Source organism: Toxotes jaculatrix, chromosome 3 (assembly GCF_017976425.1).
Source record: "Toxotes jaculatrix isolate fToxJac2 chromosome 3, fToxJac2.pri, whole genome shotgun sequence".
In the NCBI taxonomy this organism is placed as follows: Eukaryota; Metazoa; Chordata; class Actinopteri; family Toxotidae; genus Toxotes; species Toxotes jaculatrix.
In genome coordinates this window covers 15432679-15458926 of record NC_054396.1, presented here as the reverse complement: position 1 = coordinate 15458926, position 26248 = coordinate 15432679, and the positions used below count along the sequence as shown (strand labels likewise).

General features: G+C 40.9%; 1 protein-coding gene across 1 annotated transcript in view; it reads left to right on the top strand.

Annotated features, from left to right (window-relative positions):
- The window catches only part of srgap3 (SLIT-ROBO Rho GTPase activating protein 3), a 54554-nt gene that overhangs the window by 13768 nt on the left and 14538 nt on the right, over positions 1-26248 (top strand). The window contains exons 2-10 of the mRNA XM_041033474.1: positions 493-688; positions 8902-9064; positions 13151-13213; positions 19017-19202; positions 20837-20965; positions 24266-24487; positions 24609-24710; positions 25512-25709; positions 25981-26065. Of these exons, the coding sequence (XP_040889408.1) occupies positions 493-688; positions 8902-9064; positions 13151-13213; positions 19017-19202; positions 20837-20965; positions 24266-24487; positions 24609-24710; positions 25512-25709; positions 25981-26065 (1344 nt within the window). The remainder of the gene's footprint in view (positions 1-492; positions 689-8901; positions 9065-13150; positions 13214-19016; positions 19203-20836; positions 20966-24265; positions 24488-24608; positions 24711-25511; positions 25710-25980; positions 26066-26248) is intronic.

The following is a 26248-nucleotide window of genomic DNA, read 5'->3' as shown; positions in this document are numbered from 1 at the left end:
TGTTGGGAAAACAACAGTCATACAAATGTTTCTGGGGTCTCCTTTTCCTGTTTCTTTTTCTCGCACTGACTTTTTAATCCTTGTAAATGTATTTTCTTCAGTTGAACAACATCAGAAAAACAAATATCCTTTGCACACCAAGCTGCAGGGTTTGTAGGAAATGTGGCCTTAATGTTGAGGAGCAGCTTTAACCTTAACAATGCTACTGGCATTACAATCTGTCATCTTAACTATGAATCACTTATTTTGTGCAGTTTTTACCAGTTTTACCACTATAAGATTTAAAAACATGTTCCTGTTTTGAAATGCTTTACATAGTCCCATAAACTGCTAATGCAGAAACCTTTTCAACACGATGCAAGTGTGTGGAAGTCAAATACCTGACAAATAAATTATTCTAGCCGTCGGATACTCAGTATTGTAAAACTATTGTTGTGACAGCAGTGTAAACAGTTGACTCATGTAATTTTTCTTTGGTATTTTGGTGGACAGAGATCCGAAACCAGCTGGTGGAGCAGTTCAAATGCTTGGAGCAGCAGTCTGATTCTCGTATCCAGTTGCTACAAGACCTGCAGGAGTTCTTCCGCCGCAAAGCAGAGATCGAACTGGAATATTCCCGCAGCTTAGAGAAACTGGCAGAGAGGTTCTCCTCCAAGATCCGCAGCTCCAGAGAACATCAGCAGTTCAAGTGAGTGTCCCTCCCCGCAGATGTTGCATGTACAGTATTTGTGCATTTTCGAGGTTGTGTGCTTTGTTGCATTTTCAGATTTGCTTTCCTTAACATCATTTACTTAAAATCAACTGCTTTTTGTAAGAGTTTGTCAGAGTTCACGTTAAATGTATTTTTTGTAGAGCTACTGCCCTTTTTTTCTTTCAGTGTGCACCCTGATCACAAGGATCTGTTTGCCAAGTTACTCTGTCCGCCTCTAAACACTTCACTGTTTATAACCTGACTGTAAGACCCAGCCCTGCTGCTAACCACAATGCTTTGTTTGATGACAGTGCAGAACTATGCAACAAAATACACCATTGTGTTTATGTACTGTAAGAGAATATCTATTATTACTGTCGAGATCTTTTATGATGTCTTCAAAGGTCAGATGGTTCTGGGATGATGATGAGGATGCAGTTCATTAAAGAAGTTAAAGACTGTTGAGGGGTGGACATAACAAATTCAATGCAGTGCTGTAATTTAGCACTTAACTTTATAGAAGAAAGCTTTGAGTGAAGGTTTTTGCTTCATTATGTTTTAAATTGTACAAATGTGGCAGACTTTGCACAGGCTGCGCATCAGGCATCTCTGAATTGGCTCTGAATCTGTGTGAATGTTGATGTTAAATTAAAAACCATGTAAGTTATCCGAGAGAGCAGCTTATTAGCAAAAATAGAACAGATACCACACAGTGTAACTGGTGCTGTACGTGTTTGTTTGATTGCTGGCTGAAGGAACTTTTGTCAGAGAGCTAACAGCAAAAGACACCGCTGTATTACTGTAATGTTATTGACTGATATGGATAAAATTATGCACTATCAACATTATAGAATTATAGAACTATACTTAGAAGTGATAAAAATTGCAATTATTGAGAATAGAATAGAATCGAATATTTTACAGAAGCACTTTTACAGACTTCAGATATTTGACATGTAACATTTTGCTGAAAGAAAGACTGTGTCTTTTGAAGAGAATTGTAAAGCCACTGGCAAAGTACAAAGGCAGAAAGGACCAACTGATCTTGCGAGTGAAGGAAACAGGGTTTAAAGAAGGTCATTTAATGTTCTCAGATCAAAATCAGCTCACCTGTAGCCCTGACCCATTTAGATGTGCAGGAAATTCTGAAACATACTCTGGTGAAGAAAAGAGGGATCGTCTAAACAGAAACCACCGCCAACACATTGGTACATGACTCACGCAGGGCATGAAATTAAGCGCTGCCGCTCCCAAAATCAGGCACCTCGGGCGAGCAGGCGAGCTTAGTTCAGTCTGAAATCAGGAGCGCTAACCCAGTTGTGATGTGGCAGCAGACCTCAGGCATGAATCTACTCCATCTTATACAGTATGGACTCCAACCCCAGCTCTGACTCTTGCAAATGGAAACAGCAGGACTGCATTCCAAACATTTTCAGATTTAAAATATTTTTAGTTTGAAATACGTGACATGAAGGTGCCTGTCTGACTCTCAGATGCTCACTGATCTGCTGGACAACTAGACTGCTCAAATGTAAACTAACAAATATTATTTAAAAATATTCACAGTAAATGCAGTGAATGACAATACAATTAATACATTTTGTGTGACAGTAATGCTGACTGTTGCATGTGTATACAGTAGTACAACAGTAAAAGAATGGCATGATGTGGTTTGTGTCATTCAATACTTTCATATTCTCAGCTTGAGCAGGCATTCTTGCTGTTAAACAATGGTTACTGTCCAGGCGATCCACCCAGCAGACATACATGCTCTGCTTGCATTTCTGAAATGTCACCATCCATCCATGACTCTCCAGTGAAGCATACTGAATGGATCCCACAGGAAGGGAAGTGTGATTTAGACATGCAAACTCAGGGTGTGACAGTTCTTTTTGATAAACCTGGTTTAAAAGTTTTGGGACATGACAGCCATAATTTGGCAGTGCTTATCACATTCCATGGTTAGCTTGTAAACAGAAAAAATCACTGTCAGCAAATCGGCAGTACTTTTAATTGAGTAAGATATTCTGGTATTCTTTATACTCCATAGCTTTTGGTCATGTAGAAGTGTGCATATGCAGCATATGTACTGGATGTGTGAGAGTGAGTGTGTGTGTGTGTGTGAAGTGGATGAGGGTTTGATTGGATAATTGAGTCCAGCTGTATTAGTAGAGGCTTGCTTCACTCTGGCGTCTAAGACTTGACTGATAGTAGACAGAGCTGTGCTGCTGCTGCAACACAGGGGCTTAACCTTTGGACTGTACAGTTGATCTAATCCACACGCAGCGACGGACAGGTGTAAGAAAAAACAGCTAATCCTCAGACACATGCTCTAATAATATTACATGTTACCCTGCCAAGATATACAGATATACATTATAGTGATAACTAAATGGACAACATTGAGGTATGACACTTTAAATGCGCTGACTTTTTATGCAACCCCTGTACACTGTACTTGCCTTCTTTGAACTTCGAATGAATGCATCATAATCTGTAAAAAGAATTCAACAGCATGAGCTAGAGATTCTAACTGAAGGACTAACATACCACAGAGGAAGTGCTGATGGGAGGCTGCTACCTGATACTTGACACGTATAAAGGATGTAATATTCAGTCAGACTGAAAGTGTTTGTTTCCTGACATTCATTCCACACACTCTTTCGCATTAGAAGATACGTCAAGCTCAAACTGACCAGTCTGTCGTCCTAAGTGAGCTTATAAGCTTTTGGTGAAGCCACAAAAGGCTCAGAACATGTTTGCACCTTGTGCCTTACACTCCTGGTCTGAGCAGGCAGGCGACCACAAATCCTGGTAATCAGCTGTGACACGCCCTTTACTGTGCCTTTCCTCCCACTTTAGTGTAGTCAAGCTCATGGCGAGCCACCAAAACACCAAATGGGCTTAGGCAAGAAAAACACTTGTGTTTGTCCAATAAAAACATTTAACTGGTATGAAGCCCGACCACGCACTACGCACCATCAGAAACACAGAAAACAGAAAAACATTTTAGACCCTTTAGCCTGACAGAGATCTATGTTTTGTGTACACAATTACTAGCTTTTGATTTTGTCTGTTTGACTTGGTATTTCATCAGATGTCACAAATCTCAACTATTTTTTTTTCCAGACACCCGTCAACATGCCTGTGGCTGTCTGTAATTGCAGTAAAAGTTGTGCTCTGTACACTCAGAGGAGTACTTCAGAAGCAGCCTAGTAACTTTTGCCTAGTTGTACCTTTATGTTTTTGAGGGGGACATCAAAACAGCGCTATAAAATAGAGTCATCCTAACCAGGAAGGGCTTCCATATGTCCTGGATCACAGCCTACAGTCTGTTGGCTGAACCCTTCCAGTGCAGATTCATTAGCAAACTCAGTGCCATTGTGATTTACAGCTACTGCAGCTACAGCTACACCGCAGCAACCCGATCAAGGATAATTTTGCTCTTCCACTTTACCTCATTTGCCACAGTGAAAAGAAACACTGAAGGATTACTTAGCTGCTCCATACTGCAGTTGCTCTTCCAGATAGTGTGCCACTTCTTTTCTCTTACTGCTTCACCGTTCCTAAGAGACAACAGTTTACTGGATTTTAATTATGGAGCAGATGTTTCAGGGTATATCATGAATGGGATTTATAATGTACCCCATCAAATTAGAGTGGATTGATATCGTCTGTCTGTCATACAGACATATTCAGATGTAACATTGCACCATTAGTAGGGCAACTCATGCAATATTGATACCGAGAATAACCTGTCTGGGAGAGATAAGACGGGGCTTGCAGTGGTATCCAAATTGGTGTTTGTGTGTGTGTGTGTGTGTGTGTCTGTGAATTTGTGTTAAGCTCTTTGTGCGTGGAACCAAGTGATTGGTTTGGGAGGAGCTTGGAGAAAAGTGTTCCTCTTTACAGTGCTGGATCTTTTTGTATGTGTGTTATTTTAGGTTTGAAGCTCGTGAGCCTTTGCTCATTTCCAAGTGATGTCTCTGTTTATTTTATGGTCAGCAGGGCACAGCTTTGAAAATACTGAAATGGATATCCCAGCCTGTTTCTTTTATAAATACTCCTCCCAGCATTGCACATTACGATTGATGCAGCCTGTGTCCAGAGCACGTTTGTTTTTAAACAGCTTCTGTGAAAGAGTATGATGCAATGCTTTAGTTATTTTATACTTAGGGGGGAATTATGTCATCAGTTATAGGATAGGACCAGATATGATAATAGTTGCTTTGTGGCCTTTGTGCACTGGCATTAAACGACAGCTTTGGCCCCATAGTTGCTCTCTGGTGGTCTGAGGGGCAAAGGTTAAAAGGTTAAACTATATCTCTCTGGGCTTGGTTTGTTTGAACACAGCAGTCAATTCACTGCTCTTGTCAGACTGACAATTCCAGCTGGTGGAAGTCACCATGTACAACATCAATAGATTAGCCGGTTTGCAGCTTGTTCTCCAGATCTTGTCAGACCCTCGTCTCCTCTTCACTGATGCTGCACCATGTGCTGCTCTGCTCCGGCCCCTGCTTCTGTGCAGCTGTGCATTATCAAATGTTGGCAGTCTGTCTCGTCACAAAAAAAAAGAACTGCTAAATGATGTGCAAATCAGCAATGTAGCATATTGAAGCCCTGTTTGAAAACGGGGGCAAAGCAAATTTGAATGGCAAAGCTGCCGGCATGTGCCCACGTGCCCCCTTGTCTTTTGAAACTGTTTGGCTCCTTCTCCTTTTCCTTGGCTGTTTCATTGATAAGCAGCAGGCAGGCAGTGTGGAGGGGATTAAAGGCCTTCACAGTGCCGAGTCCTGGTTTGATAAATACACACTTCCTTCTGGAAATCCTGGCTCAGACACATCATAGGCTCCGTGTGATTAGATGGTGGCATTCGGAGCAGCCATGACTAAAGCATGGACACTGTTCTATACAGTGCTTTCTTGTTCAGGGTATGCGCATTATGGAGACAGCTTGCCATCAGTTTACCCTTGAATCAAAGGATTATCACAATATCCTCCAACCATATACTCCATCTTTGTTTCTCCATTCACTTCCTCTGTCTCTGTGTCTTGTCTTCTTCATGCTCCTCCATGCATTTACAGAATATAGTTCATGTTTGTATCTGTCTCGCAGAGACAATGAGGGAGAGCAGAAAATTGTAAAAACCGTGTCGACAGTCAGGCAGTGCTTTGCAGGATGAGACAGATGTAATAGGATGCCAGAAAGCTTCTCTCTTCTCTCCTCCTCCTCCTCTTCCTTCTCACTTCTCTAGAGACTCTCAGAGCTCATCGTTTGCCTTCTGCATGTTAATGATATCCTGTGTATAAATACAGAGGGCACCGAGCCATCCAAAACTAACCCTTTTGAAGCCCTCTAGATTAATTGACCCGCAGGCTCTCAGCTGATACTCAGCCTTTTACAGGAAATCAGTAAGGAGAAGTGGGTACAGGGTAGAGATAGAGGAATGAGTCTTGCATTGTGTGTTGGTCCATTGTGATGGGCCTCTGTGTTGGAGCCGGTATAGAAAAAGTAGTGTCTGAGTATGATAGTCAGGCTACTACTCTACTGTATCTCCTCCACATCTTTTGCATCCAGCTGGCAGCATCTTTTTGTGAATACAGGGATTTTCACTTCTGCACTCAGTAGTCTGTCTACACTGTCCCTGATCTCAAATCCACGATCTGCCAAGGGCAGCTGTGGCTCAGGTGGTAGAGCTGGTTGTCCACTAAGCTCTGGGTTGGCGGTTCAGTCCCTGCCTCCTCCTGTCCACATGTCAAAGTGTCAAAGTTGCTCTTGATGTGTCGGCCTGTGTCTTGCATGGCAGCTCTGTTGCCATCAATGTGTATGTGTGTATGCGTCAATGACAGGCAAAACTGTAAAGTGCATTATAAACTGCTAAGGTAAAATGTATGTGCAGTCTGTTTTCCATTTACCAAGTCTCCAGGCAATAGTTTATGAAGAAGGCCCCTGTTCTCGGTCACATGCTTGTCACTGACACGACCTCCCCACCCTTTGGAAGTGAAAGCGATAGCTCCCTGTGGTGTCATGACAGTGAGATACTTTAGGGTGTGCCTGTGTTTATAGTGGGGAAATGTCTGTGCTTTAGTTTTCAGACTTGATGCTGTCTCAATGTTAATTTCTAAGCAGTCCACAATAGCTGCAACACGATTGCCAAAAGGCTCCACAAACTGATGTGTCATGCTAACTTGCAAGCAATGTCTCTCTGGCCAGTGCACCAAAGGGCAGGGGTGTGTAGACATTGCACCTATGGTGTCCCTGAATGTGGTGGACACAGTCTTTTGGTATTGTACAGAAGAGATTGCAATGTGCTGGATTGGCAGATTTTGCCTCAAGCGCATCTGAGTTTAGAGGAGCATCTGAAAAGTAGGTTGGCATCTACATCATTTCCATTTGAAAAGACCAAATGTGGTGTTGTTTTTAACCAGCTGGAGGCAACAATGCACTTCCTGTGCCTAGTCTGACGGAAATTAAAAGATGAAGAAGAAGAAATCAAACAAATACAGACTGGGTCTATTCCATGGTGAGTTCCAGGCAAATCAATTAAACCAAAATATTTGGCACACTTGTAATATATCTCTATGGGCTAAAAAAATGTGGCCATATGAGTGATTGGATCTCAGTGCATTCTCAATGCATCTTGGGTGCATTAACACCTGTACTTAGATTCACACACTTCCTGTCCACTGATCGAATCACCCGAGATGCATGTCAGTGCCAAGTGTGACTAGGGCCTCAGTTCTGTTTGGTGCTTTATATACATAATTTTTAGTGTGTGTTTTCCTGCAGATTTAAATACCCTTAAGGCCTATAATTTCCAAAATTGTAGGTTACATTGTAATATGGTCAGTGTGGCATAGAAATGAAACACTAAATAACCTAAAAGGAAAAGTGACTTAAGCATCAGATTTACCGGCATATTGGGGAGCACAGGCCCATAAGTACTTTAAATCACCAGAGGAGGGCTGAGGATTTACCCCTTTTGTACAATGTTTGGGTGGGAAGCTGATGAGGATAAAAAAGGCAAGAGAATGAGAGCCTGGTTGTGCTTAGGGATGTGATGAAGCATCTCTGACCACTTTTAGGGATTAGTGGAGAGTAGAGGTACTTGTTCCCTGAATCTCTCAACTGCAAACAGCAATTATACACCAAAGAGCTGCGTCCCTTGCAGGCAGATAGGTCAGTCAAGCAGAACTGGTACAAAATGAGGGATGGTGAGACAGTAGAAATAGGCCATCCCAGCGGAGTGAAGGAGAATATGGTCCTCATTAGGTCCTCTATTGTTAGTAAAACCTAAATCTTGCCCATCTTTTTCATATAGCCTGTCAGATGAGTTCATCTCATTCTAACACAGCAAATTAATGTCTACCAATTTAATCATTTTAGTATTACTTCTTGATGGCAAGACTGTGATACGGTGCGGATTGATGGCTGGATTTTCTCAGCGCTTTCAAATTACCATTAACATTTTTGTAATTACAAATTGACTTGCCTTCAGAAAAAGTGCATCTCAGGACACCATCCTAATTTTAACATTGAAGACACAAGTAAAAAAAAACAGATAAATGAACTTTACTACATGTGCCAGCCCATCTGTGGGCCTTCCCTGATGTTATGAGGGTGATGTGCTGGTGCTTGTGTCCTGTCAGCGTGATGTAAGTGTATTTAAGGGCAGAGTAAAGGAATAATGGAGAAAGCACTCTGCAGTCGCTAGTTATCAACTTCATTAGATGTGATTAGCATTATGGAGGCTCTCTGAAGGAATAATGGTCACTAGCATTATACATTTAACCAACTGATGCCTTGCTAGAATTAAGCAATGTTAGAGTGCAGTGGAGGACAGAAAGGAAATGATAGAGTGAGGGGGTGGTAGGCATTCGCTGTGGTAGAAACAGAGTAAAGAAAAAAAGAAGGAAATGGGCCATTTTATGCCACCACAGGTTGTCTTCTTTTAGCACATCATGTCTGTTGCTATGTAGTTTACCTTAAAATAACCACAAATGTTTCCATATTCAGCCAAACAATAGTTGCTGCCTGTAAAACACTGTAGTGCACTGTAGTTCACTGTGTAATGTTATTGCAATTCTTCCTATAACCATTCAGTGTAATTGGTAATGGATGGTAATTTAAAGCAAATGGAAATATTGTCCAGACTTGGATTTATCCTGAGAGGCATTCTAACAATCATGTGTTCCTCCTGTTTTTTTCAGGAAAGACCAGCACCTGCTGTCCTCAGTAAACTGCTGGTACTTGGTGCTAAACCAGACGAGGCGTGAGAGCCGCGACCATGCCACCCTCAGCGACATCTACACCAACAATGTCATTGTCCGTTTGGCCCAGATCAGCGAGGATGTCATCCGCCTGTTCAAGAAGGTCAGTGAAACTATCATCCCTCCCTCTTTGTTTGCTATACTGCTTTTTCATCACCGGTACACAAAATGTGCACAGAGGGTGCACATATCAACCAATATCCTTTATTTGTTGAGGAAAGGATTTCCATCTCTCAGGCATCTTACCTCTAAACTTACAGTCTCGTTGTCACGCATTGTAGTTACCATCCAGTAGAACTTGCAAGGTGCAGGTTGGAGCTGTTGAAATGAAAACAGCTTGCCCACATCTATTGCTCAGTCTAGCCTTGCTTGCAGACTGGTGGCCGCACTAAGAAATGTGATACCTTGAGCTCTGTCTCAGCACACAATGAATTAGTAAAAGGTGTGAGTTCTGTCTGGCTTGCAGAGCAGTAGAAGCAAAGTGGGGTAAAATGGAGCTGAGACCCCCCCAGCCCAAGGCTCTACTGCACCTTCTAGTGTGAGCAATGTCTGGCTCACTGTCAGCACATAGCAGAGATGGCTGAGGTCTTATCCAAACATCAGAATCCTGTTTTCACCTTGCAGGCCTTCCTGTAGGTGAGCTCCAGTCTGCTTTCAAGGCTCCATTCAGATATTACTGTGTGTGTGTGTGTGTGTGTGTGTGTGTGTGTGTGTGTGTGTGTGTGTGTGTGTGTGTGTGTGTGTGTGTGTGTGTGTGTGTGTGTGTGTGTGTGCCAGAGCTGACAAGAGAGAAACACTCCATCCTTTTTGAGTCAGGTGCCCTCAGGTAGCATTTTCTGTATTTTAAAGTGTGAATGGATGCCACAGCTGCTGCTTGCCAGAAGACATATTGCAAGATAATAAATAATGTATCAAAAATAATGTCAAGGAGCTCTGGAGAAAATTTAGAATTTTAAATTGAAATGAATGGAAGAGCTTTGGATGATTAACTGTTGGACATATCAAGGTGATCAATAGCAAGAAGTACAGGTGTTGACAAAAACTTTATTTACATATAAACATCCACATGTGACCTGTAACAGGAATATATTACATTAATGATAAATTGTATTTATCTTGATGTTATTTTCAACATCTTTAGGTGCTATATTCAACTAAAGAGCTGAATATTTCCAGAAAATGCTCAAAATCTTTTCTATATTTTACAGGTGCTGTGTTAATTTCATGCCTCTGTTGAGTTGGCTGATCACAGAGTTGCACGGCTGTGTTCAAAAAAGCAACAAGGTCCTAAATAATGTATAGTACATTTGGAATGTGTGGATGTTCAGAGGGAAGAGTTTCCTGTCTGCTCCACGACTCTCAATATAAATGAATTGCAAAGAGAATACATTAATTTTTGTGCCACTTTTGAAGGGAAGATTTTAAGAATGTATATTTGCAGGCGTTACTATAAGGGCTGTTATGACCTACTACAGCTCTTACAGTGTGTTGCATCACAGTCTTTCACTCGCTGGTTGAACCCTCCCTGCTCCCTCTGAGTCTCTGCAGTACATGCTGCAGTCTGTCTCACTTCAGAGCCACTGATGCATACAGATGCCATTCACCAGCTGCTGGAACCCTCTGAGGATTTTCCCCCATTTATCACATTCAGTCCAGTGCTTGTTTGAGTGGGACTTAATGCCTGCACTCCAGATAAAAGCAGAAAGAACAAATCCCCTCTGTATTGCTTAGGTTATTTTGTTTTTCTTAATCTAATTTAAGGAAGCAACTGTTGGAGTAAAATTTTGCTTTATGAGTTTTTTTTTTCTGTCTTTGATGATTAGTTTAGTTTCTGACTCACCAGTAGCAAGTTATTTCAAGCACGCTTATTGCAGCCTGGCAGGGTGTGGACAAAAACGTAACTTTCATCTGTCTATGAATCCTTCTCAACAGTGGGTGGGTGTGGTTTGATTTGGGATGTGTATGTATGTGTTTGTGTGTACACACGACTGAAATGAGTACTTGCCCTGTTTCTGTTTATTGTCACCCTTTGCCTATATGGGTGCAGTCACGTTCTCTTTTATCACAGATTGTCCTCTGACAGAAAATGAAGCTTCTCATAATGATTCATATGTGAAATGACCATTATGCTTCTTGCTGAGTCATTATGTTGCACCATTTCGCGTGAACCAGGAGAAATTAGTCAGCTTCTGACACTGGTGTTTATGAAAGGTGGTGAACACATGGGGGTTAATAGAACTTTTTGTTCTATTTTAAATGTTGTCATATTTAAAAGCACATCACATATTGTACACTTTTGCATGTAGCACCTGAGGAGGAGTTTTAGCTGCACACCAAGAGCCCACCTAGTTCAACTGAATAGCTGTAATCATGAGCTGTTTCACTCATAAATTTAGCTTTAATTTTCATGACCTTTTCACTTCACAACAGTTTTCCTTTCCATCCTTCAGCTGTAAAGAGCTTAAGATCTGACTGGCAAGTTGGATTTGTTTTGATGTTTTAATGGTTTCACTGTTATTCCCCGTAGGTCAGCTTTGATGTTGCCCACTGTGGGCCATTTTCCTCTCCATGCCAAATTGTAGTGCGTTTCACATTACTAAGTCTCACTCATCACAGCTACCAGGCTTTGTGAAAGATTTCAGTTTGTAGCCACTAAAGTTTCTTGCAATTCTTGCACAGCAATTACAACCAATTACAATCAAAAGTTCAAAAGGGGGTGGTTTCAGGCGTTTGGTGGCCTGTACTTTTAAAAACCACACCATGTTAACAGGGCTCTGCTTCTTGAACCCACACGTGGAAAAATAACAAGGCCATAGCCACAGATAGTGTTGCCTCCATTTTGGCTGATTTATTTTTCACTTCACTTCAAAATATACCTTGCAACAAAAAAATGGTTCAGACAAGGTTGAAAATCATCTCCCCATTATAATCTTAGGTGAAACAAATGAATTTGTGCTGCACGTCATGTTGATAGATACCAGCCAGGTTTTGTAGAAACCTACATTGAATATCCATTAAATCGGATGTACCCAAATCAAACTGTGAGTTTTAAGATCTCAGCACTACATGATTACCCATAACGCATAATAATGCACAAGAGGACTGATTATAGTCACATTGTTGAGAGTGGCTCAACCAGGTTCCTATTTGTGATTGAATCTGTGTTGTTTTTTTGTCTCACCCTCTCTCAAACATAACAAGTTGCTGTAGCTCTGTCAAATCAGAGGAGGTGTTTCTTCTGTTTTCTGAATGTGTCAGACCATCACACTGAGCATTTTCTCACCTCAAAGTCTACAAATAAATGCTTTATGCCTTCAACTCCCACACAAACAGATGTTATTTCATCCACTCTGTCAGTCATTTCTCCCTCCAGTCCAGGTGTGTCCCATGATTTTGATCACAGGACATGCTGTGCGGTGTAATGACTGTGGAAACACAAGGTGCATGTGATTCTAAACAAAATGGACTTAAACTGGTAGCAGAGAGAAATGATGGCTTGAGCAATCCTTTCATTATCAAGATGAGATATGAAAATGGAAATGGAATTTGTTTTTTCCTCTTGATGCTTTACTAATTTTTATTTTCGTCAATAGAATGTGTTTTTCTTTGTAAGAGGATATCACACATTGTCTTTACCCTTTTACACACTTCACACATGCACACCCTCATAGGTAAGGGGTGAAAAGGAGACTTTGCGAAAGACAGGAAGTGCAAAGTAAAGTTCAGTAATCATAGGAAACAGTCTTAGTTGTGTAAAATTGGTCTTCTAAAAGGAAAATTTTGCTCAACTGATACATTATTGTGGTTGTGTAAATATACATTGTACAGTTGATTTGTAAGCTTCACTATTAATTCCACTAACAAGTGGAATTACTAAAATGAAATATGTTTCATAGGAGAAAAGAGATGGTGAGACAGAGGAATGGGGGGTTGGATTTGGGTGGGGATTGAAGTGTTTACCTTCTGCTGAGCATTCAAGTGTCAGTCTTTCATTTTAGAGGTAAATTTTCATTAACTAAAGTGTTGGTGGTGCTGGATGAAAAGATGGGACCACCAAAGTAAATAGGGTTCATATGACAGAACCAAAGTCACAGTGTCAGTATGATAGACTGTACAATTGCTCTAGCAGGTCACTGCTCAAATGTTATTTGTTTTTTCACCCACTTCCTTTTTGCTCTCTGTGTTTCAGAGTAAGGACATTGGGATCCAGATGCACGAGGAGCTGGTGAAAGTGACAAATGAACTTTACACTGTAAGTAATACGTTGTGTGTCCTACAGATCGATCTCTCACACCTTATCTCATCACTGGGCCCATCCAAAGTTCTTTCACCTCTCTGTCTTCCTGACATTTTATTTCATGTTCTTTCTTTTTTGTCTGCTTTTTTGTCACCATGCAGACTGTTGCATCAGATGTTTAGTATTTTAAAGGGAAAGGTTTGATTAATTTCTTAGGGATCTCTTTTATTTTTTCCATACCTGCTTGGTATAAATAGGGACTATGATGATAAGTGAGAGAAGGAGTTGGACAGTTGTAAATGATGAAATGGAATATTGCATTTCTCTCCAAGTTGGACAGTTTCTGGGCTCAAATCACTCCAACATCTGGTGAGTCCTTCAGCTGTGGTCCGGTTCAGGGTTCACATCACTGGTTGTCTCTGTGGAGGCCTGTGAAATACCTACCTGCCATAACACATGACTGTACCATTCATTAGATTGTGGAAAAATAATAAGCAGATTACATAATGTGCATCTTGTTTCCATAACAATAGACCACTCATCCATTTTAGGTCACCAGTTCCAGCTCAGCTGCTTTGTTGTATTTGATGCCACCGCTTTGCTTTGTTGTGGATAGTCAGTTACTGTAATGACCAGTTTCTCCACTGGTACAATATGTTCACTTTATCTTTGTTGCTGTGTTGAAACAGTCTTCTGCTTCATGTTGATTTGTTAGTAGTCCACAATTCTCACTTCTCTAAAAAGCAGATTTTTTTCATGCTGTCCAAGCTGCTCTTTTTTTTTTTTTTTCATAGCGTGCAGCTCTTGGGCATCCTACAGCTGCTTCCCATATGTTTTAATATGAAAAAAAGTGTTGAATGTATATATGGATAGATGTTTCCTGCTGCTCTGATTAACCAAGTCGGATGGCTTTAGCTCAAAAAAATCTGATAATTAATATTTCATTGTATTTGTAAATTCTATTTGGATTAAAGTGTCAACTGAGTTTTAACAGTCAAAAATTAGAGGGCAGTATTAATGAAGGCAGCATGTCTCCCAAGCCCACATTTCTCAGTTGTATTTTTAAATGGGCTGTCACCACATCATGCTGCGTTTTTACAACATTGTCAGATAATATAAACAATAATCTTACAGAAGTTATGATAAATGTTTCTGATTAACATTGGTTTTCACAGCAGTTTTTTTCACTTCTGTCCCCAGTATCTAGAACCATTTAGCGTTGTATTGTATTTGTTGAACAGTAATTGGAAATAACTGAAGAACTGAATCGTTAATAATGGGATTTCCTACAGGAAACCCTGCAGAGCGTATGTTGGGGATAAGGACACACTGTACTGGTGCTGTACTGTTATTCTGAGATGAGTTCTCATTGAGGGAGGCCTGGTGCCCAAAACTGGACGAGCTCCAGGCAACTTCAGCAATCTTCTGCCCCCTGAGGTGAAACAGAAGAGATGGCAGAGCTGCCTTATATGACTTATTCATCTGTGCAATGTAATGAGAGTCAAACTACCAAAGGGCAGCATTGGCAACACTCCCTAATCCTGCCATCTGTACATTTGGATGCTGAAACAGGCAGAGTTTATGGGGAGCATGTAATAACCAAAAGTGCATATACAGTGTGTTAATTACATCCACGCATATTTTTAAAGGACTGTGTTATTGGTCAAATACCTTTAAAGACTGACCGAGGCTGCTATACTCTGCACTCTGCACGCAATCTTTATGTTAGTAAATGAAAATGCAGTTTTCCTCCCTTTTCAGAAGATCATACCAGCCAACCATTTCCAGTTTGGTTTCCAATGTCAGGGTGTATTTCAGGTTCGCTCTGGCATCCAGAAACTTGGAAACAAATTATCATTCCGTACCTCTATACTTTCTTACTATATATTTGTTTCACCCACTCTCCCCTCTCTGGCTGAGGACAATGCTGCATAATAAAACTCATATGGTCCCTCTTCTCATGCTCTACTTGGCCCCAGCTGCTGTCTGGCTTAAGATTAAAAATCCAAATGTTGACGTATAGCCTAGTTGTCGCTATATATGAGAAAGATTGCGGGAGCCGTGGGAAACTTCACAGTTAAGGTGGAAAATTTGACGCTGCAATAACACAAATCTTACTTCCTATAAATCTTGTAACTTCACACGAGTTAATAAAGCACATAGATTTTCACATCCAATAATTGTTTTCTCACTCTGCCTACCCGCTGCATCGTGATCAGACTGGAAGGGGCTTCCCTATTTTTGGTCTCTCTTGGTGTGATTTCTTTCTCCTTTTTTTTTTGAATGACTTTTGTGTTTATGAACCTCAGCGAAGCATCTAAGGTTGACATTTTTAGTTTTATATTTTTATTAATTATCCTCATAATGCTGCCATTGTGAATCTCTTTTGAACCAGCTGCAACTAACCACTGTGCAAATGAAGCTGACCTGGCGAAATCTGTAGGAAATTATTTTCCCAGTTACCACCATAAGCTAGGTAAAACGTTAAAAGTTAAAACGGTAAAAAGTTTTACAGTGCACAGGCAGGCATAGAGGTTTGAAATATTTCTAAAATGACTGATCTGAATTCACCTCTTGATGGCCCTCGGGCAGCAGGAACACTGTTGGAGGAAAAAAGTGTTGTTTTTCATTACTGCTCCCTTGTTAGTATTTGATTGTACAGAAATAGCTAAATCAATAGCGTGGCCACATGGTGATTGCCTTGTGGTATTTTCTAACAGTTTTCTCTGGCTGCCAACAAAACATTTTTTTCTGCTGAAAGAAAACTGTGAAATCCCATTTGGATCCCTGGATGCTCAGTGAGAGGTAAGGGAGAGATGTAAGGCTTTGAGCTGAAACCATTATTCAAATATTGGTTGAAGTATGACGCTGCAGCAGCAGAGGTATTAGTGAGAGTGAGGATCCTGTTGTCTGCGAGTTTTGTCTGAATCTGAATTGGGAAATGAGAGCAAAGGCCTGAATGTCTGAACAGTCAGTCTCTTCCTGAAGTTGCTTGCAGCAATATGGCTCTGTGAAATTTTTTTTTTCTTTGCTTCAGTCTGTGTTAATTTCCTGCTACGTTGACTTAATATCCACACGGGGATCAATAAAGCTTTAGCTTATCTTATCTTTCTGATCGGCCACCTTGTGTCTGTTTTCTGAGCTTCAGTGTCTTACACCGTTATTCTTTTGTTAACGACTATAACATTGATTCTGAAACTCTGACCCAGGTGAGGGTGATAGAGTAGCTTTCACTCATTCAAATCAAATCAAATCAGGCTTTATTGTCACTTTGTTGTACATACAACTGCAGTGCAGACAAAATGAGACAGCGTTTCCTGGGGTCAGGGGTCATTCATTTGTGCCATTGTTTCATGGTAATATGTTGGTGAAAGAACAAAATATCTTAGGTTTTACACATTTGGGTAAAATCTCAGCATTAAATATTCATGCACAGTCATGATCTAGCATATTATAAATGATTTTGTTTGGTATCTTATCATCTTGAGTAAGTTATCTTTTGATTTTATGCCCTTTCCTCTGCACCATCCACCAAATAGATCACTCTGTGACTTTATCCCTAGTTATATTTATAGCAGATTTTTTACAAGTGGTCAGAGAGGGGAATATTTGTGGTGAGAGAGAAGAAGAATGACATGCGACAAAGGTCCCCAACTTGTCAAACTGCAGACGCTGTGATTATACAAACTAACCCTTTAGATTTATATTGAATAAGATTATCTTGTTCTTGCCTCATATTCATTATTAAAAAAAAAAAAAAAAAACTCCAGCCATTCTCTCTCCCTCTTGGGTTTCTTTCACCGGCTTAGACACTCTGCTCAGGAGTTAAATAGCCCTAGGCTGTAGTCAGACGACTCAACTATTCATACACCTCCTGTAGTCACGGCTGAAGCTCAGTCTTCCTGCAAATTACTTTGTGTCTTTAGCTGCAGGTCTTGTAGTCAGATGGTTCAAAGTTGGCTTGAAATCTAGCATGTTTTCAGAGGAATTTGAAAGAAACAGTTTGACAGCCTGGGGAGGAAGAGTGTTAGCCTAGTTTCTCTCTGCAGCTCTGTCAGCTTTGTCACTCTGAGAATAGACTTGTGTCTTTTATTCTTTTATTCTCTTTATTTTACTTTTCAGGTGTTTGCCTTAGAGCTCTTTGTCACTCTGTTGTTGTTGTTGTACTATGTGTCCCTGCACTGCCTGCAGAGGAGAGGTATTTTTTCCAGTGCAGAGAGGGGGAATAAATAGATCCTCTTCAAGTGGCAGCACTGGTAAATATTACTATCACAGGGTTGGAGGTCAGTGGAAGATTATAGTTGCGAGTGACCCAACAGCAAACATGTGATTTTGATGAGTAGCATTCATAGAGATAAAAGGAGCCCTACTACCTAAGTGCAGTACCAAGTGAGCATTACTTACTTGACCATGAGAAACAAATAAATTACTGTTTACGTTGATTGTCTAACATCCTGAGGTGTTCATAGAAAATTCTGAATGCTTCAGACCTTTGAAGACGCAGCTCACATCTGGACATTCCTTTACGAGGCCTAAGAATGGGCTTCTAAGAGGAGAGACTCTCAGTGAGCATGTGGGACGAGTTAAGAAAGACGCAGGTTGCTTCTGTCTTGTCTAACGAGGGTTTTCTGTCACTACAGTCTTGTCATCACCGTGTTGAAGTAGAGTGGAGGGGTGTCTGTGTCAAAATGTGTCTAAGAGAAGATCAAAGTGAAGAGGTAACTGCTGAGAACACAGGAAACAATGGTGTCACTCTGCTGCACAAAAGAGCTGAAAAAGAGCAGGTCTGGGGTGATGAAGAGTGACTGTAAAAAAAGATGTAGAGGCCGGGAAAGCCACAGTGAGGAGGGAGTGAAGGGGTGAGTTAGAGATTTGACAGCCAAGACTAAACCACACACAACCCTGGGCCCCTGGATCCACTTAAAGTATTCCACATGTAGTGACATCTGTGTTACCGCTGTATTGACGGCCCAAATTGATCCACCAGGCCACCATGAAAAGGCTAAAATCAAACCAGATTTTGGAAAGAGAGGACAGTGAAGTCTGTGATAGATGTCATCTTTTATTTTCACCTTTGTTTTTGGTCACATCACCAAGGTAACAGTAATGTCGCAAATCAGGGCACAGGTATGGCTTGTTTAGTAAGTGGATGCATGTGGAGCACATGTGTGTTTGAATGTTTTTGACCCAAGAAGACTATCTATACAATACCTGAGTAATAAAAACAACAAGTTGATCTATCTTCAAAGTTTCTCAGAGAGGTGGTATCCACCTCAGATAGTAAGCCAGGACTTGTTTTATGTGTCCTTTTATGATTCCCAGCAGTGGCCGCCCCTGCAAGTTTATGGCTAGCTGACCCTGATAAAAATACTAATGATGCCTCTCTATTACAGGTTTCAGACAGGCTTCTTGCACCACTTCAACTAACAGTTATTTTCATTTTTGATTAATCACCTGGTTATTCTGAATATTTTTTTTGATTAATCAATTAATGGTTTAGTCTATAACATCTTAAAAGAACTGTGAAAAAGGCCCATCACAATTTCTCTGATGCCTCTGATCATTGATATAAAACCTCCCCATCCATTTTGATGTGACTCACTAAGCAACTGTTGCCCCTGTATTTGTTTTTCTCAGTCTGTGAGCTACTCTATGTACTGTTGATAAAATAAACATGACTAACATAGTTGGACAGCAACTGTGAAGCATCTTCAAATCTTGTTAGCTCAGCCTGTAATAATGTATGTGGTAAAATGTGAATGACAAGAAGACCAGTTAATGGCTAGTGTGTTGAATATCTCTCGTGTATCTCCTGCAGGTGATGAAAACATACCACATGTACCACACTGAGAGCATCAGTGCAGAGAGCAAGCTGAAGGATGCAGAGAAGCAGGAGGAGAAGCAGTTCAGCAAGTCAGGAGATCTCAACGTTAACCTCTTGCGCCACGAGGACCGCCAGCCGAGACGCAGCTCCGTCAGGAAAATTGAGAAGATGAAAGAGAAGGTGAGCATGCCTAAGATAAGACACGTGTCATGTAGTTCTCTTTGTCTTCAGTCCTCTTGATAAAAATCCTGAATCATCAGTTTAGCATTTAGGCTAGATAAGACCTTTTAATCAGCTTCTCCTCAAAGCTGAATGACAAGGTTAAAAGAGATCACTTTTATAAATGGAGAACCAGCTCTGTTTGTTGGGTTCACTTGGAGACAGTGAGAGGGATAGACCAGCAGGCAGACAGCAATATAATGTCAGAAAGTCTCAGGAGCCAGCTGCGGGTCTGTAGCCAGATACACAGTGAGCAAACTGCAGTACTCCTGGCCAGAAATCCAGCTCTGTTTCCATTTTACACAGATTTCTAATTTCTGTAAAGTCCCTGGTGGTCTTTGGTGCATATTGTGCTTTAAATGCACCCATCCATTTTTTATTCTGGATCTCCTGCTAGAGTTTCTTCATGCAAATGAGACTCCCATTATCTCACAGGTGCAGGAAATCAAAAGGCTGTCACGGCGACAGCGTTTCTTCCCCTTCAGGCTGGTATCCTCAGAGATGCTGCTTGGCTTGGGAACCCAGTACTATTTATAACACAGCGCAGCAATGAATATTCTTCTTTTTTCCCTGTGTCTTCTTCTGAGCTTTTGTCTCATTACTTTGCTTGCAAACAGGTTGGAAGAGGAAGAAGAAGAAAAAAAAAGTTAATCTCTTTTTCTCTAACCCACCAATGAAATTTGCATCATAATGGCTTTGTGAAATTGGAAATAAAATATCCATGTGTAGTGAAATGTACAAATAAACAATTCAAATAATGGGCAAAATGCTATTGTTGCATTTCAAACAGCAGTAATGCTTTTCTGAGACGTGTCTGAATCATCATGTTGCTAAAGTAGTTTTGTCAATACTGTTTAGAGTGAATTTGCAAAATCAATGTGTTGTGTTTTCTCAGTATAAATGTCAAGCCATTACTGTGCTGTTATTATAGAATATAGAATACAGGCACACAGGCATCCAGCCACGTTAGTTTAAATTGTAGTTAAAATGAACGCAGACAGACATTAAGACCACAAATATACAGTCTGTGTCAATAGTTTGTAAATTATATTTTTCCTTTTTTGATTGACAGGTAAGTGACAGGCTCAACTCCATAGCAGATGATTCCTCCTGGTTCCATAGCAACAGTGCACCAGAGAAATTTTCCGGTATTTTTTTCAGCGTGATACAATGTGTGGCGGGAGTGCGTGACAAAAGACTGAAAAGCGTGACTGTCACGCTCAACGCGTGAGACTTGAGAGCCCTGATAGCATATTTCAAAAATGTGAAAATAGAAAAACATTTAAAACAACACAACAAACAAAAGTGCTTTAAGTGTTTTTTTGTTAGCATCCACATTCTGCAGCCACTGGTACTTAAGTGTTGAGAGACAGAATAATGACTAAATGCAAGCCTGGCATTGCCACCTTACACATTACTATCCAGAGGGAGCTTCTCTAGAGCCTGTTTCTCCAAACTTTCCCTGCCATCTTTTCCTGTCTGATGGTCCCAAAGCTGCAGTTTCCTGAGCATACACTCAAACCCTCCCTACTGCTTGATTTTCCTGCACTGATGGTTTTTTCTTTTATCTGCTCTGTCTCTTCTCTCCTCCCCAGAGGCAAGCCAAGTACTCAGAGAATAAGCTGAAATGCACAAAAGCCCGGAATGACTATTTGTTGAACCTGGCAGCAACAAATGCAGTTGTGGCAAAATATTACATCCATGACGTCTCTGATATGATTGATGTAAGTATGCGCTAGGCACATGTGTTTGTTTACATCTCTCAGCTGGGATTTCTCATGTTGATTTAACTCTGCAGCACCATCTGTTCCCGTGTCTCACTCACTCTCAGCCTGTTAGCTGTTTGTTTCCAAGCTGCTCTGTTGGCCCCAGTAAATGTATTTTGCCATCAATTTTTCAAGAATTAATTTCTGCTTAACAACCTTAACACTGATATGCTGGTGAGTGACTGCTGTTGACACGAAAATTAGTTTAGTGATGCTCTCTAGTTCCATGCAGCTACAGAATGATGTTTTTGACTGGTGATTTCACTCATTTGTTTTTGTTGATGTTGCTTTTGGGAGCTTTGCTGTGACAAACACAGTATGTCCTTGTGATTTTCTGCCTCTGTCACCAAGGAATAACCATCACAAAGGACGCACGCACACAGACACGCACGGACGCACGCACGCACACACACACACTCTCTCTCTCTCTCTCTCTCTCTCTCTCTATTGTTTATGGTCCTTCATGGATCAGAGGAGAAGAAACAGCCTTTCTTTCACTGACTGAAGAAACTGACTTTTTTAGTATAAGTTACAATTACAATTTTCCCTGTTTTGTATGTCCTGAATTGTGCAGAAAACCAAGAACAGAAAACTTACATATAAGATTTGAATATGAAGAAAGTCTCATGCAAATTATGAACCAGTCGCACTGCTGTAAAGTCTGATTACCAGTTACCAATGATGACTTGTTTAGCAAACCACTTATGGTTGGAAGTCGGTCAAAGTCAGCTGGTGAGCAGAGGCTCTGTTTATTCAGCCATGAACGCGGTTGGCACGAGGCTCCTAGTCCCAGTTACCCTGCAGACAAACAGATTAAGAAAGATTTCTTAATCATTTCATACAATATCATCAGAAAAGTTCTGAATCTGTTTATTTTACTGTAGATATGCACAAATACAGCTCCCTCTTCAAGGAGGTGACACTTTTTGTATGCATTCTTTCTTCATTCATTGCCATTGCACATCATTTTCAGAAGCTGTTATTTTCCTCCTGTACACAACTAATGTGTGCAGTGTGTACTGTGAACTAGTTAATTTTATACCCCAGTTTTTGTTTTTTTTTTGTTTTTTTAATTGAAGGTTTCAGGAATCAGCGCTATTGTAATGTAAGGCTGAAATTACTATTCAGTAATGATCATTACTTGTGATTTTAAATACTTCCAGATAATATAGTATAGTGCATTACTTCAGACAGATTGTGGCTAAACCAGTCTCTACATGCAGTGTGAAGGTCATATGTTAGTGGTAGCTCAGACATAGTCAGGCCCCAATTAATGGCTATCCCTTCCTCTTTGCTGGGCAGCTTTGATCGATCCAGTGAAAGGCCCATGTCATCCCAAACCCTGCTGAGCTACAGGGAATAGGATTGTGAGCATGACTAGTTTTTTACTGCCACTAGTGGGCACAAGGAAGAAGGGGGTTTGTTTGTCATGTCATAGTCACAACCCAGTGCACACCAAACCAGACATTCACTCAGCAAGAAGTCAGCTTTGTTATTTAGCATCACTGACTTTAAACTGTTGAAGCATAATTCAGAACATGAGTTTAGTCTACAACTACACTGCCTAGAAATGATTAACGTGGTCATGACTGACGTTGGTCAACTAGAGACCGTCTTACGATGGGATTATGCCAGCCGTGACGCCTGACAACATGTTGATGCTCTGACCCATGAGCACTCAGCAGTCCGACCCATGAGTACTGAGTTACTACATTATTCATTTAATAATGTAGTAACTCAGTACTCATGGGTCGGACCACACTAATCATTGACCTCAGTCTTTTTTTTTTTATCTCAGCTACATACCTGTTGGTATGGTTGTGACAAAATCACAGTAACAAAATCTGTTCTCAGGCAGACCTGCTGAAGTACTCAGAACCACCTGTGGTTGTTCTTGACAACAATTTTGCCATGATCTCACACAGAGACTCACAAGGTGAAAACAATACCAGCCACACTGTCACGGCTGGTAAATATTTAAGCCTGTGTACCTGTATTTCCATGGAGAAATTACATTTCTACAGCAGAAAATAGTACAGCGAGAGAGGAGACTATAACAAGAATTCAGTAAATTGTTATACTTTATATCCATTGTGGTACTGACAGTTAACATTAGAGCATGTTAAAGAGAATGGATGAAGAAAAAGATTACTGCTGTGGGTAAAATAATTGGAGAAACAAAACAAATGCAGCTGATGTAAACGTGAAAAATTAAGTTAAGGCTAAATGTAGTAAATAGGAAATATTTGCATATTATCATGTAAATATAGTATGCATGTACCTACTGTTTGAACAGTTCTAATGAGAAAGATGAGAATATTAAAAGCAAAGCGGTCAGCAGCATGTGGATTAATCACGCATCTGATTTTCCCAGTCATCTGCTCGTGCAGGCTGCCGTTGCAGACATGAATATGATATGTGATCTCACTCAGTTTGTTTGTTTAGAAAAAGGCTAATTTAGTCCCTTTAGTCTTTAGTCTGCTGAGCCACTTTGACTGAGTAGTCCAATCAGGATTGTGTACCAAAGTAGAGAGACTACTTCCTCAGTGCTAAAGAGCGCTAAAGAGCATTTACTTAGTGATTCACAGAGCTGTCAGTTGCCTCAAGCCTCCCCCTAAACCTCCTCACTACCATCCTCTGCTTAATTAGGTTACTTCATGCAGCTCAGTGTGATAAGGCTCTGTAATTATCCCTGGTGTCCTACTGTGCTAGCTCCTATAATTCTGTGAACTCTACTTCTATTTTTGAAAGGTAACCTGTAGCAGGATGTAATTTGGGATTTAGTCCATGAACTAGGTCTGAACATGAAAGAAGGCGCTCAAACTAAAAGACTTTACAACTCAGATTTGTGCTTTGACAAACTTTGTCATTCGATGATAAACTCATTTTAATTTGTCAAGTTCAAGAGCAACTTAACACCAGCTGAAAATCTGGCCTCCAGTGGTTTAACTTGCTATCTTGCTGCAGTGATATAGAAGAGTACTTCAGGATGTGGTCAGTACACTGTGACATCAGGGTTTGGGTCAGCCTGACCCTACATCACTGTTAATGGTGTGGTTTCAGCACACGTCTGACCTCACCTACAGACTTGGCATTTTTAGCTGTTTTTCTGCGTGGTGTTAAGTTACATTTAATTATTATCAACACGTACAGTATTTCTCCTGATTTCCATACTGGCATTCTGTCTCTTACTCTCAGGTGTACATGCTTATTTTTCTGTTTGTTTTTTTTTTTTTTTTAAATATTTCCCCCCTGTAGTGCTGTGACCTCGGCTACCATGCTAGCTTGGCACGCACCTTCAGGACCTACTTGTCCGCCGAGTACAACTTGGAGACATCACGCCACGAGGGACTGGATATCATAGAGAATGCAGTGGACAACCTGGACTCTCGCAGTGACAAGCACAAGATCATGGATATGCATAACCAGGTGTTCTGTCCTCCGATGCGCTTTGAATATCTGCCACACATGGGAGATGAGGTGAGATGCTTTAAACGCTACAGCTCTCGTTAAAGATTAGTTTCTGTTAGGAAATGTTCTTTTTTTCTTTTTTTGTATTTTTACGCTCTTCTAATCCATGTGTCCACTTCATCTTTCTCAGGTGTGCCAGGTGAGTGCCCAGCAGCCTGTCCAGACTGAACTCCTGATGCGCTACCACCAACTGCAGTCTCGCTTAGCCACGTTAAAGATTGAGAATGAGGAGGTGAGTATTTATGATGGCTCTGTGTCTGTCCAGCACCACCAACCCCCTCGCGTACTGCCCCCAACCCACCCCCAAAACCAGAAAGCCCTGTCTCATTTTCCCCAGAGCCAAGTGGGAGGGCCACATCACCATCTGTTCTCATTGCAATTACTCTCCAATGACCCTATCTCTGCGGGAGTTGAGAATATATTTAGATTATCACAGTGCCAATGTTGTGGTTTCTGTGAAGTTATATATGAAATGGTCTGTTTTATAAAGAAAAGAGGGCTTTCTCATTAAGAGCCACAGACACAAAGGTGCAAATTGAGGTGATAATAACCGAGGACTGTTAGACTTGCCTATGCCAATGACTCTGTCTCTTCCCTGTCTCGCTGTCTCGCGTTCTGGAGTATAATGGACGAGCCATGCCATTACTGCAAATGAGCTTTATCAATCTCAGCCCTAAACAAAAAGCCCCCTTTAGTAATTTCACATACAATTTGTTTCTTTGCCAGACAGTCTTCATTTTCAGCTCCTAGTTTGATGTATGCCTAACCTGCGGGTTGTTGTGGACTTGTGTTCTGATGCTGCTTTGTGTCATTTCAGTGCAATCCAAGGTCATTTATTGTTCAGGGGTCAATTTGTCTTTGATATAAATATGCTAGTGTTGTAAATCACTCACTCTTTCCCTTGAAAATGTCATCAGTTGCTTCTAAGGCTTGGGAAAAAAAATAGCCCTTACTCTGATGAAAAGGAAAAGTATAAGATGATGATGCTTCATTTGTCATCTTCTGTCCTTTCTGTGTTCCCCCATCTGTGCAGGTGAGAAAGACCTTGGATGCCACCATGCAGACGCTGCAGGACATGCTGACGGTGGAGGACTTTGACGTGTCGGATGCCTTCCAACATAGCCGCTCCACTGAATCCATTAAGTCTGTGGCCTCCGAGTCCTACATGAGCAAGCTGAATGTAGCCAAGAGGAGGGCGAACCAACAGGAGACGGAAATGTTCTACTTTTCAGTGAGTTCATGCAAATTTTGTTCTCTTGATCAGTCCGAACTGTTAATGGGTACCAGCCTGCCTGTGATGAACTCCAACTTTGCACAGTTTTTTCAAAATCAAGCCATCAGTCATCATTTCCGTATGCTCTGAAAATAGAAATTAAATTAAAACTAGAACAGATTGAATTTATGCTGATTTGGGCGTCACTGAATTGTTTGACTGGCCTCATGTTACACTGGATTAGTGTTGCTCTTCACTCATCGCTGCCTTCATCTCTCTGTCTGTCTAGAAATTCAAAGAGTACCTGAATGGCAGTAACCTCATCATTAAGCTGCAGGCCAAGCATGACTTACTGAAGCAGACACTGGGTGAAGGTAAGGAGTCTTTTCTCTTCATCTACCTTCAATATCTCTGGTGTCTTTTAATAGTGTGTGGTTGACCCAGTGCTTAGTCCTGTAATTATGACCCACAGAATCCTGCCATAGTTCTATAAAATCATTGCCTTCGGTGCTATAGTGGTGCAGGTCCTATCTAATAAGCAGCAGGGAGTTAGGAGT